The sequence below is a fragment of the Monodelphis domestica genome, chromosome 6 (genome assembly GCF_027887165.1).
Source record: "Monodelphis domestica isolate mMonDom1 chromosome 6, mMonDom1.pri, whole genome shotgun sequence".
Taxonomy (NCBI): Eukaryota; Metazoa; Chordata; class Mammalia; order Didelphimorphia; family Didelphidae; genus Monodelphis; species Monodelphis domestica.
Window position 1 is genome coordinate 79,962,551 of NC_077232.1, and position 12,941 is coordinate 79,975,491.

The window sequence follows — 12,941 nt, forward strand, 5'->3', positions numbered from 1 at the left end:
AGAGAAAGTCAGAAAAAATACTTTCTGTAGACCCCTGAAAAATTTCCTTTACCTTCTGTAATAGCTCAGTCATCTATCAATCTTAATAGATTTTCACGGCCAGCTCTCAAGATAAATATCATGCTTGCAGCTCCTGTGCAAGGCTTTGTTTATAATTATCTTCCTATCTTTTTTTTCTATAGTGAAAGTAAACTTCTGCAACTGACTATGACTGGTAATTAGGAGTTTCCTTATAAGTTCCAAAATAACCCCCCCCCCCAAAAAAAAAAAACAGCCCAGAGTTACTATCTATAAGGTATTCTTGAACACATACAATTACTAGCTATTTTTCACCTTCATATATTTCTCATCAGATTTTCAATGTTTTCTAAATTCTTGTGACTGTTTTTTACAGAAATGCAAGATCAATGTATTTTTAAGTTTATTCTGAGGAGCTTCCAAATCTCTGGAGACACAGATCCCAACAAAAGCTGGTGTGAGGCCAAAGGGTTTTGAGAATTTGGGAGAGTTTAGAATTTAATTAAAGACACTCTTAAGAAACTTTATTAAGTGCCTGTTCTGTGCAAAGCACTATACTAGATAGTGGGGGAATTAAAATGAAAGATAACATTCCTCTGCCCTCAATGAACTTACATTTCTTTTTGGAAGACACCACATGCATACAAACAAGCATAATACAAGATAAAGTGTGACAGGAGAGAGATCCAGACCAATTGCTTTAGGAAAAACTAAGCTTTGAGCGTCTGACAGCAGGGAATACATAATCTTTCAGAAAGCCTCAAACACAAAAGAACTCAGACCAACTGTACTAGAACTACTCCCAATTAGATCCCTCAAGCAGACCAACTTGGCTTTTAGAGTGAAATATTTGGGCACAATGAAGAGAAATTCTGCAGGTTCTTTAATTTTCTAAATGTTCTAAATTTAAAAGGTTATAATAAGTCCTAAATATGTTATCTGCTTTCTTTGAATTTTCTATACTATTTTAAAAGGACTAAGTTTGAATCCTAAGTTTCATCATGTGTAGAGCGAGTAGTTGGATTCAATCATGTAGTAGCTACTGTCCCTCCTACCTCTATTCTAGGACTATGTAATAGTGGACAGCAAGCAATTATGAATCTAAAACTCTTTAATACACCAAGAACTTGTGTTCTTATCAGTGCAATTATTTCCCTGTGTTGATGCAGGGCACAATATCTCTTCAGTAAAACCCAGCCCTGTATTGGAAATAATAACAGTTCCCATGGAAAAGGCACCTGAAAATAATGCCAAACACACTTGTGATTTGATCCTCGCCTCAACCCTGTGAGAGAAATGCAAGTATCCCTACTTTACCAATAAATAAAGATCAGAGAGGAGGTTAAGTGATTTGTCTTAAGTGTGACTTTAATTGAAGTTTTCCTGACTCTGTATACCCAGTCCACTGTGCATTACTCCACGTGCCCAGAATGAGTTTCAGACAAGAAACAGCCTGTATCCTTTGATACAACTTGCCAAAGTTGGCATCCACTGGCCTTGTCTTAAGAACCTTTATACAACTATATATATATATATATATACACATATATATATATATATATTAGGTATCGAATCTTTTCCCTTTAGAAAGCTAAGTGGTTTCTCTGGTTGTTTTCTGGCCTAGAAACATAATTTTAACCCCTCTCATACTTCAATATTGCTCTAGAAAAATCCAATCTACTTCTAGGACAAGGAGATATAGTTCAATGCACTGATTTTCACAATGATGCATGAATATACCTCAAAAGACATCCCCAGATCCCCATTTAACTTTAGAATATATATAATCAAGAACATATTCATTTTGTGGTGAGCTTCAAGAATTTTTTTAAAGTTCAGAATATCTGACAAAAAAGAGGTGAAAAAATTTATAGATTTAAAGCTAGAAAAGACAAATAACATCTATTCCAAATTCTTTCCTTTTGTAGATGAAACACACAGAGTTTAAGTAACTTGCTTAAGCTCCTACAGAGTAAGAAAGGGCCTGTCCTCAAATTTAGTCCTCTATGTTGCTTCTCTAGGATTTCTGCAATATCCTTCTGCACTTCTGTTTAGTCACAAATTATTCTTTCCTTTGTAATATAATTGTGGCCATAGCACTTCAGTTATATGTATTTATTCCGTAGGGAAACTGAAATTACAAATATTGGTAAGACCTGCAATTTTATAACTTAAACTGGCTTAGTAGCGAAATTATTTCTGATAACCCATGCATTTCAGCTGTGTCTCTGTGAATATTTGGTGGTTTTAAATTATTTATAGAACAGAACCTCTCTGACAGAGATGGTGGACTTAGGATATAGATTAAGGCATATACTTTTTGAGACACCAAAGCAGGAATTAGCTTTTAACTATGGTTCATTTGTTACAAAGATTTTGTTTTTCTTCCCCCCCACACCTCCCAATGGAGAAGTGTGAAAGAAAATGGATTAATTGGTTTAAAATTTTTTTAATTTTTATGGAATGGTACATAATGAATGGTTTACTATATAGAACAAGTATCCTGATAATTGAGGGGTTCTATTTCACAGGATTACAGCCTTTAGAGCTGGAAAGAACCCCAAGATCATATAGTCTAAAGCCATGTTGGCAAAGGCATGACATGTGTGCCCTGGCATACCAGAGGGGGCTGTTCCATTTCCCTTCTCCACATGCCCCACCCCATTACCCAGCAGCCCAATGCGAGCACTTCCTCCATCCTCTGTCTGGGGTAATGTGGGGGGGGGGCCTCAAAGGCAGTTGGAGGGTGTAGTTTGGGCACACAATCTCTAAAAGGTTTGCCATTGCTGGTCTAAAGCCTTCATTTTATATGTGAGGAAACTCAGGTACTCATAATAAGCTAATCACAAAGCAAGTCAAAAATAGGACTAAAATTCAAACCTAGTTCTTCTAATTGCTAATAAGTATCAATATGACAAAAATATTGTTATCTCTTCTAAATGGCAAGTTAGGATTTTGAGGAAGTTTGAATGTGAATGGGTTTTAATCTATGGCAGTGATAGCAAGCCCACCCCACAACTACAGAATAAGTAGAATAAGCCCCCTCCTCTGAGTGCTAGGCAAATCCTTCTGCCCCTCACCCCACACAGGGAAAGGAGGAAGCATTCCCATTTGGCTGCTGGGAAGAGGGCCTGATGAAGTGAGGAATGTCCTCAGTAAGTGTAGAGAGGGGGAGGGGAGTGGCCCTAGTGCTCTGCTTCCCTCCAGTTCTTCCACCTGTGAGCCACCCACCTTATACCCTGTGCACTCCCATTGGGTTGTTAAGGCAGAGGGGTGGAGGATGTGAAAAAAATGTTTTCAGGTCCAGTGGAGAGGAGGGGAACAGTTCTATCCAAGTTCCTCTGCCTTTCTAGTAACAAACTCTTGGGGGGAAGGGCAGCCATGTGCCCACAAAGAGACTTCTGCATGCCATCTTTGGAACCAGTGCCATAAGTTGGCCATCACTGGTTTAGGGGATTCAATGACTGAAAACCATGACTAAAAACTATGAAAGAGCCCGTATGTTTCCAGAAAAATTCATAAATAGCAGCTTCATCTTATAAGTATAAAGTATACTTCTTGGTATAGGCAAGATGAAACTTTATAAGTCCAAGAACAAGTGCAGTAAGGCCCTAATGGATAGAGTACCAAGACTGGAGTCAAGAATATCTGGGTTCAAATCTGACTGCATATACTTCCTAATTGTGGGACCTTGAGCAATCTCAACCCAGTAGCCTAGCCCTTGCCACTCTTCTGTCTTAGAATTAATGTAAGGGTTTTTTAAATAAATAAAAGTCCAAAAGCAGAACGAATATAGAAATAAGAGATTCAACAGATTAAAAGGCTCAGATAGCATTAAGCTAGAAAAAAATTGTTTGGCTTTGATGTGTTAAAAAGAAATTCAATATGTTATATCTGGTGCTTTTCTAACACAATTTAAAGTTCTTAAATGATAGGTTTGCAATATATTTTCACTTTAAGAGTTATTCTTAGAAGTACTTAAAATTCAAATTAACTAGAAAACTTCAAAGCTTTATAGAAAATTACTCACTTTTTTCATTTTCTCTGAAATTCTTATTCTCCTCTAAATCAAATGAATGCATGGCTGCCATAATCCTCTGAGCAATATTTGATAGTGGCATCTTAGAGAGGTCAAAGCCTACATTTCCCTCATAATTTTCCATATTTTCACATGTCCTAAATATAAAACAATATCTGTGTATTAGTTGAGCCAGTAGGATTATGAAGAAAACATCTAAATTACTTGAGTCAAATAAATTTGTATACTAAGACTTTTAATATCATTATCCACAAGATACATATCAATTAGCCCCACTATAAAGACAGTAAGAGATTAGGGTAGAGGTTAAATGACCCAATTAAAATATTCAATGCATCAATCAGTTGCAGAGTGAAGAATAGAATTTTCAGTAATTTCATGTTTAATCTAGTACTCTATTCACTAAATTTTAGTGAATAGTTCAACTAAAGGTTGAACTTCAAAACAGATAATCTTTAAAGAACTGTAGAGAAATATAGATTTATATTTAAAATATATATTATATGTATAATATAAAATATAAAATATAAATAATATAAAAAGCATTTATATTTGAGTTTCTGTTCTCTCTCTCTCTCACCTCTCCCTCCACTCCACATTCCCCACTCCCATGCCAGATACTAACTGCTCATTTCCTTGAGCTCATATTGCTGACCCAGATGGATAACTAAAGATAGGGAAAAATACTGAAGTTGCCATGGGACAATAAAGTGTCTTATAGTCAGCTAAAAACAATTCTGAAAGATGGTACTAGTATAAACATGCCAAAAAGTCGCATCATAGTATAGTAGAAGGAATGCTACATTTGACATAAGTACCTGTGTGTCTCTGAGTATTTCCAAATCTGGAGATTGAGAATAATAGCTGTAGTACTTACCATACAGGTTTACTGTCAGTATTAAAGAAGACAGTGCATGTAAAAAGCTTTGCAAACTTTAAAGCACTATATAAATGTCAACTCTTAGTATTCCACATTGTTAATATGGGAGGAGAAAGAAAGACAGGGGATAGGGGGAAAGGAGAGAGAGAGCGCATATATGTGTGTACACTTAATATCTTGGTGAAACAGGGCTGGAAATAAAGTTGACATTTATTGATTTGATATACAAGATTTATTATAAATTGTTTAGAAGAAATTAGAATCACAAATATACTTATTTAATTTTAATAAAAATATTCATAATAATTTTTTAGTAATGAGCAAATGTAGTAACAAAAAAAATTTAGATTAAAAAGGCTACATGTATCAACAGAGTATCTCACACTTGATTTTAACCCTATTTTCTCGTGATTATAGCTCAGATATCAATTGTTCTGTAAAGACTAGGAAAAAGCTAAAATAAAGCTGTTATTCCTAATTAAAAAACAGATAAGGAATATTCTTAAAGATTATGAAAGCAGATAAAGTATGTTCTTGAATACTGACTCTCTACTCCAAAACCTATAAAACCACAAAGAAACATATATATTCATATATATATATAAAGATATATATATATATATATATAAAGTAAGCATTCAGTACCTGTGATGATGAGTAATTTTCTTTGAACTATTTTAAAGGACTTCTATGTAAAATATAAATGCCTTCTATATTATTTTAATTAATTAAAATGCTATACTGATATACCTTAATATACTGCAACCATATATCTGGAATTTCACCTTAACAAAATGAGTAAATCCTTGGAGAGAGAACAATTTGATTTCATTTCTCTAAAGAACTCCTTATATGGATTTTTGAGATTTTTCTCAGGAGCCCTGTTGTAAGCCATAACAGTATCGTCAATATCTGTACTATTCTACCAGTTTCCACAATGCCCGTCACGATTAAGAAACCAAAAAGTGTGGGCTTCAAAGTCCTTTTCCCTATGATGCAGGGTGAACAGCAGTTACGTAGAGTCACTACTCTCTTAAGACTATAAAACACAATGAAAGGATTACTTTATCACCACTAGTGCTAATAGGGTAGCCTCCTTTTCAACCTAAGCATCATTCCTAAATTCTACAATGAGAAGCAGTTACAATGGAATGTAAAATCAGTGAATTTTGTGTCAGAAGACCAGGGTTCAATACCTAGCATAGTCACCTACTAACTATAACCTTTGCTCAAGCCACATCTTCTCAAGGCCTCAATTTTTTCATCTATAAAACAGGAATGATAAGAATAATGCTATGCATTACATACCTTAGTGCTGATATAATGTTCAAAAAAGATAATGTAGGTAAATCACTTTGTAAACCAGAAAGTGCTAAATAAATTGGAACTATAATCATTATACTTATAGTGAATGTTTATAATGGCTTTGGCAAATGAAAAATGTTTCATTGCCACCTGAAGAAATGGTTCAATAGTATATACTAAGTAATAAATCTGTAATGGGGACTTGAATAATCTTTTGATTGCTTTAAATGCTTAACTTTTCCATTAAAAAAAGACAAAATGAGAGACTAAAGAAATCTAAATGAATAGTATAATATTTTCACTACAATATAACTGAATACTTTTTTACTGCTTGAGAGAAAACAGAGAAAGGCCACCTGGGATTCCTTTCACAAAGCAAAAGCTCTTTTCCTAAAAGGTGCTGGTACTTTGGACCAGTATATTGCATAAGAAGAAACAAAAAAATTGCCCCCTCCTATGTCAGAATAATACAAATTTCATATGATACTGGAATATCTGGTTTTCAGTAATTTCATTCTTGATCTTCAAGACCAATAGTCGTAATCTTTAACTGATTCTCTAAATTCTCCACAATATCCCGTAAATATTCTTTATCTTTGAAAAAATATACATATAATTCTCGTTCCATTTGATATAGTTTATCAGTTGCCAAAATTCTTCTCTTTGCCTTTACATTAGCAAGAATGTCCATAAGCAGATGATTTAGCTTTTTCAAATGAGAGTCAACTTGATGAAACTGCTCCTTTAATTCCTAAAAGAAAAATATACATACACTTCGATTACATAGAGCTTAGACATACTTAGTATTACAAAACAATTTACAGGAGAAGTAATTTCAGAGACTTAACTGTCAGTTCCACAATTCTTCAATGCAAACTATTTTCAATTACAAGTACTTAGTAGTCAAAATTATGCAATTACAAGTACTTAGTAGTTCTGATTTGGATTAGTCAACTTTTAAGGGCCACAGCCTAGAAACAAAGAGGTAGAAGGGACCTAGAGATCACCTAGTGTCAAACTCCTCATTTTAAAGATAAGAAGGCTTCCTAGCTATGAGATCCTGGGCAAGTGACTTAACTCCAATTGCCTAACTCTAACTGCTCTTCTTCCTTAGAATAGATACTTATAAGATGAAAGGTAATAGTTAAAAAAAAATAAAAATAAGGAGATCAAGGCTCACGAAGGTTAAATGATTTGCTCAAAATCACACAGCTAGTTAGTGGGAAAGCCAGGCTTAGGATCAAGTTTTCTAAACCATAATTCAATGGTCTTTGCTCTGCAGAACCTTGTTCCTTGATGAGTTATCTAAAGCAAATCCTCTTTTCAAATACTTATTAATAGAATTTCAATTGTAACCTATTGCATGTAATTAAGCTCTTTACTGATTTTAACATAATTACACAGAACCACAGTCATCTTAAGAAATGGAAAGGGTTTTGGAGGCCCTTAAAAGTTCTATATCCTTTCTACAACAATCTTACAAGTGGTAATCTAACACATGCCTGAAGATGACCAGTGGCCTAACATCTTCCAAAGCATTTCATTCCATTTTTAAACAACTCTAACTACCTATGCACAAGTCTAAGGGGAGTGGCTTATATGCATCAAATCGATTCCTCTCAGCTTAAACGTGCAGAATGAGTCTCCTACTGACTAATCCTTAACTCTCCTGCCCTTACATCTTATTCACCAACTTCTCCACCACTAAACTTATTCATTCCCATCTAATACATATCTCCAATTTATTACATTTTATATTCCAGAATGTCCTTGTTACCTTTTCAATTCACTTTCACCAACATTTTTTAGACTCAATTCAATTTACTTCTTGAAGACTTGTTTATTGCCTTTGCACTGTGATGATCTTTTATCCTATATTCCCTCAGTATTTATATGTTAAATTTGCACTACAATATATCATTTTGGAATACATACGATGCTTTGTAATTATTTTATCATATATTTTGACACCCCTCAATACTCCCTAAAAAATTATTGTACTACAAATGTGAGCAAATTATGATTTCATGTTCTTGCACACATGCTTCATCCTCCTAATCATAATATAAACTTTATGGGCAGCATCCAAGATTTTGGTTACTTTCACATATTCCAATTAATCAGTATGGAATTTAGGGAAACTACAAGAAGTTTCTATAAAGAAGGAAATTCTATAGCTACTTGTCAATTTAAAATATAAACTAGTTTTCTGATGCAATGACTAACCTCAAAAAACTGTGACTCTCAAGCTGATAATTTTGATTCTATTACCCCTGACTCTGGCTTACCTCTTCACCACTAACAGTTACACAGGATGTATACAGGCTAGGTCTCTATAACTCCTCAGAAGCTGCCATATGACCTTTTGTGTGAGAAAATAAAACCATAGAATATCACTCTTATTAAACTCCAGCTGGTCGGATAATACAGTGTAAACCATTCTAGAGCCAGAGGACTTAGATTTGAATTTCAGCTCAGTTATTGACTTAACTGTGTGACCTGAAGAAAGTCACTTCTTGTGGACTATTTCCCTATAAGCAAAATGAAGGAGTTGGACTAGATGGTTTCTAAAGTACCTTATGTACAAAATCTATATTTTAAATGTAACCTATATTTAAGTCTCCTTTAAGAATAATTTTAACAAATTCAAATACAGAGAATATGTAAAATTTAAGTTGGAATTTCACTTGTCTTTTGATACAGCTGAGAATCTTAAGCAATTTACTAGACCAACGTATCATAATGACTATTAAAAAAAAATTAAGGGCCTCCTACATGCAGAACCCAGTACAAAGCCAATACAAACCTGATCACTAAGATAAAGCTGGTTTCCTCCACAATATAACGTATCACAAAGCATGTCCACACCATTATTCAGTTTGGACAAAAAGAGAGAATGTTCTTGAGCAACTATCGCCAGTTGATCTCGTGCAGATGAAACATCTTCTTTCAGTCTCTGAGCCACATTTTCCAGACCTTCATATGTTCTGAACAACTCTTGTTTCTTATTTTCCCCTTCTAAAAGCTGATAAAGCCTAAACCAGTATTTTCAAAAAATTATCAGGTTAATAGAACACAATTGTAAAGTCGATTATTTTTTAAAGGTAAAACATTCTATTTGGGATTCTTTTGGATATAGCTTTAAAAATAATTAATTCATCTGCTATTGAATCAGACTAAATCGGACAAGATAGCTAAGCTAAAACATAATTTAATATAACTATTAAACTGCTCAATTACATTATTCTAAGTAATTACACTATATAAATACCCAGTTTCCATTTTCTACCAAATCTTAGATATAACTGGATCCTCCTTCAAACACTAGCTGGAAGGCTAATCACTTAACCTAGCCTCAGTTTCATCTTTTATAAAATGGGGTAAACAACACATCATGATGGACAATGATGAAAGCACTTTGCATAACTTCCAAGTGCTATATAAATGTGAGTTATTATGATTAATCTCATCCCAAACAAACCAGTTTTTGAGATATAGTAAAGTGAGATTTCCTTTCACAGGTAAAATCTGGCTAATTCCTACTAAGTGCAATCCTGTAGAGAAGATATTAAGTCCTGATGAAGCACAAAATCCATTTTCAGATTTCAACAAGAAAAAAGGTAGTGTACTTTTTTTAACTTGGAAGATGGAGAAAATAAAGGCAACCAGTTTCTAGTTATATAACGATTGTCCTATACTCTTTCAAAGAAAAAATTTGTTATATAAGTTTTGATTTTTTTTTAAGAGCTTGGTAAGGATTTAGCAAGATTTTTATAACACACTCTTTACCAATGAAGTCTCATTTGAACTCTAATTAATCACTTTGCAACATGAAGAAGTAGATAGTCACTTAATCCCATTTTTCTTAGCCATTACCACTATTCTATCTTGGAATCGATACAAACAAAAGGTAAGGGTATTTTTAAAAAGTAGTCACAGAGCTAGAGAAAATCAAGAAAGGATGAACAGCTGGATTAGGACAAAAATACATACTTCCCATGCTAGAAGTGACAATTCTGAGGGCATTGAGGAATTGATTGTTAAGGCCCACGAGAGGGCAGGATATTAAAGCCTTGGAAAAAAATCTGATATTATTAACCAAAAAGGGTAAATGAGAGAATATGAATAAGTACTAACCTATATACCTACTTTTCTCTCTCTTAAAAACATTCTCAGAGAACAAACTACATAAACATTAGAGGCATCAAAGGGCCTAAGATAATACAGAGATACTTGTTCCAATTCCAATGGTATAAGTAACTCTCAAGTAAGTAAACTCTATCAATGAGAGTTACCACTCCTTTGAAACCTCTTAAGAGAGCAGCATAGATCAGTAGTGTCAAACTCAAACAGAAAGGGATCCCTGGATCCCTCCTGATGAATAATGTCTTAGAAAACCTCAAGTTAACATTATCTATGCTGTATCATATTTTTGCATATTTTGTTAAACATTTCTCAATTGTTTTATTTTTTTAAACCTTTACCATCTGTCTTAGAATCAATACTGCATATTTGTTCCAAGGCAGAAGAGTAGTAAGAGTTAGGCAATTGAGATTAAGTGACTTGCCCAGAGTCACACAGCTAGAAGTATCTGAGGCCAGATTTGAACTCAGGACCTTCCATTTCTAGACAAAGCTCTCAATTCCCCAAGCCACACAGCTGCCCCTATTCAATTATGTTTTAATCTACTTGTAACTGCACTGGCCCACAAGTGATGAGTCACAAAGAAGTAAAGCTTAAAATCAGATGACTGGTTTCAAGTCCAGTTCTCTGCCTACTACATCATGCTACTTCTCAAGAGAAAGCATAGTTTTTCCACAAATAATATTTTATAAAATAAATCTTTATAGTTAAGACAATTAACTAAAAGATATAGAAAATATAAGATCCCACTGTTTGCTATCAATAAAAGTTCCCTTAAAACATCAATGTGATAGCATAATGACACATACCTATGAGTAGAACAATCCTTGGCATCAATAGTATTCCTTGGATGAGTCTGCAGAGATATAGATGGGTCAGCTAACATTTCTAATCGTTGATGCAGTATAGTATTACTTTGACTAAGTTCCTGAGTCAAGCTTTCAAGTTGCCGGTGAGTATCCCGATGCTTCCTCAATTCAATTTCATATGCTAACTGCAGAAGTTCAAAAGATGCTTTCTGTTTTATCAGCTGGTTAAGAACTAATTCTTGTCTTGAGGTGTAATAATCTTGTCTAGCAAGCTGCAGATCAAAATCTCCCTTCACAACAGGCATATTCAATAATTGAGCATTTTCTTTCACCACAGCAGGCAATGTTTTATTATTCAGTTGGGTGATTTGTTCTTCAAGTTTAAGAATCTCACTGCTGAAGGCAGAAATTTCAGCCTCTAAATTTTCTTTGTCAAGAGCCTACACAAACGAAAACAACAAACTCACAAAACTTGGGAACTTCAAAAACAAACACTTTTCAAATTTCTCATCTTTCATTTTGACTTCCAACCTATGCTATCAGTTAGTGTGTGTGTGTTCAGGAAAATGAAAATCAATTTTAATATTAAACTAAATCAAATGTAATTATGAAGGCAAATATACTGACAAAAAATGTCAAACATCTAAAAAATTAGTTGGAAATGAAAAAATAAATGGAATTGGAGAAAAGGCTAGTTTGCTGAATGTTTACTTTTTAAATCATTTTTAATGGGGGCAGCTGGGTGACTCAGTGGATTAAGAGTCAGACCTAGAGATGGGAGGTCCTAGGTTCAAATCTGGCTTCAGACACTTCCTGGCTCTATGACCTTGGGCAAGTCACTTAACCCTCATTGCCTAGCCCAGCGGTTCTCAACTTCTCAATTTGTAGCAATGAGAATACGTAATGCATATCAGGTATTCACATTCTGAATCATAACTGTAGCAAAATTACAGTTTTGAAGTAGCCACCAAAATAATTTTTTGGTTTGGGGTCACTGCAACATGAAGAATTGTATTGCGGGGTCACGGCATTAGAAAGGTTGAGAACCAATGGCCTAGCCCTTACTGTTCTTTTGCCTGGGAGCCAATACACAGTATTGAGTCTAAGGTGGAAGGTAAGGGTTTTTTAAAAATAATTTTTATTAAATGCATACAGTAATACGGACTAATCACAAGGTATGCCAAGACCCATTTCAATTAAGAGGCATAATCTTTTGTAATCAGTACATTAATCATATGCAAATGAGGACTGGCTAAACCTTTTAAAATATTTTGTTCTCTTAGGTAAAGAAAGAATTCTACCAGGAGACCCTGTCTCCTAGAGACGATTAGTTGATTATAATACATTTTTGACTGACATTATTTAGAACCTTTTATAAATGTTTTTTGATATAGTCACTATCTTAAAACAGTAACACAAAACTTCTATTAAATATAACTACCCCAACGATGTACAACAAAGGTCACTACAGAAGTTGAATACTCAAAGTGTAGAATAAAAAAATCACAGGGCAGGTAGGTGGCTCAGTAGATTGAAAACCTAGCCTATATACAGGAAGTCCTGGGTTCAAATGTAGCCTCAGATATTTCTTTGCTGTGTGACCCTGGGCAAGTCATTTAACTCCCATTGCCTAGCCCTTGCCACTCTTCTGCCTTAAAACCAATAAAAGTATAAGACAAAAGGTAAGGGTTAAAAAAAAAAACACTAGGACCACCACTCTTTTTTAAAAGTAAATTATAATTATGTC

The 12,941-nt window shown here is 34.2% G+C and overlaps 1 protein-coding gene across 12 annotated transcripts in view; it reads right to left on the reverse strand.

Annotated features, from left to right (window-relative positions):
* The window catches only part of LOC100022326 (DNA polymerase nu), a 479,612-nt gene that overhangs the window by 454,724 nt on the left and 11,947 nt on the right, over positions 1–12,941 (reverse strand). For 9 of the 12 annotated variants that reach the window (XM_056802319.1, XM_056802316.1, XM_056802317.1 and 6 more), the window contains exon 3: positions 4,049–4,194. In XM_056802319.1, the coding sequence (XP_056658297.1) occupies positions 4,049–4,181 (133 nt within the window). In that variant the 5' untranslated portion in view covers positions 4,182–4,194. Of the gene's footprint in view, positions 1–4,048; positions 4,195–5,129; positions 6,994–9,048; positions 9,278–11,194; positions 11,635–12,941 lie in introns of those variants that run through there. The other 3 variants (XM_016423361.2, XM_007496850.2, XM_056802322.1) reach the window with 1 other exon arrangement.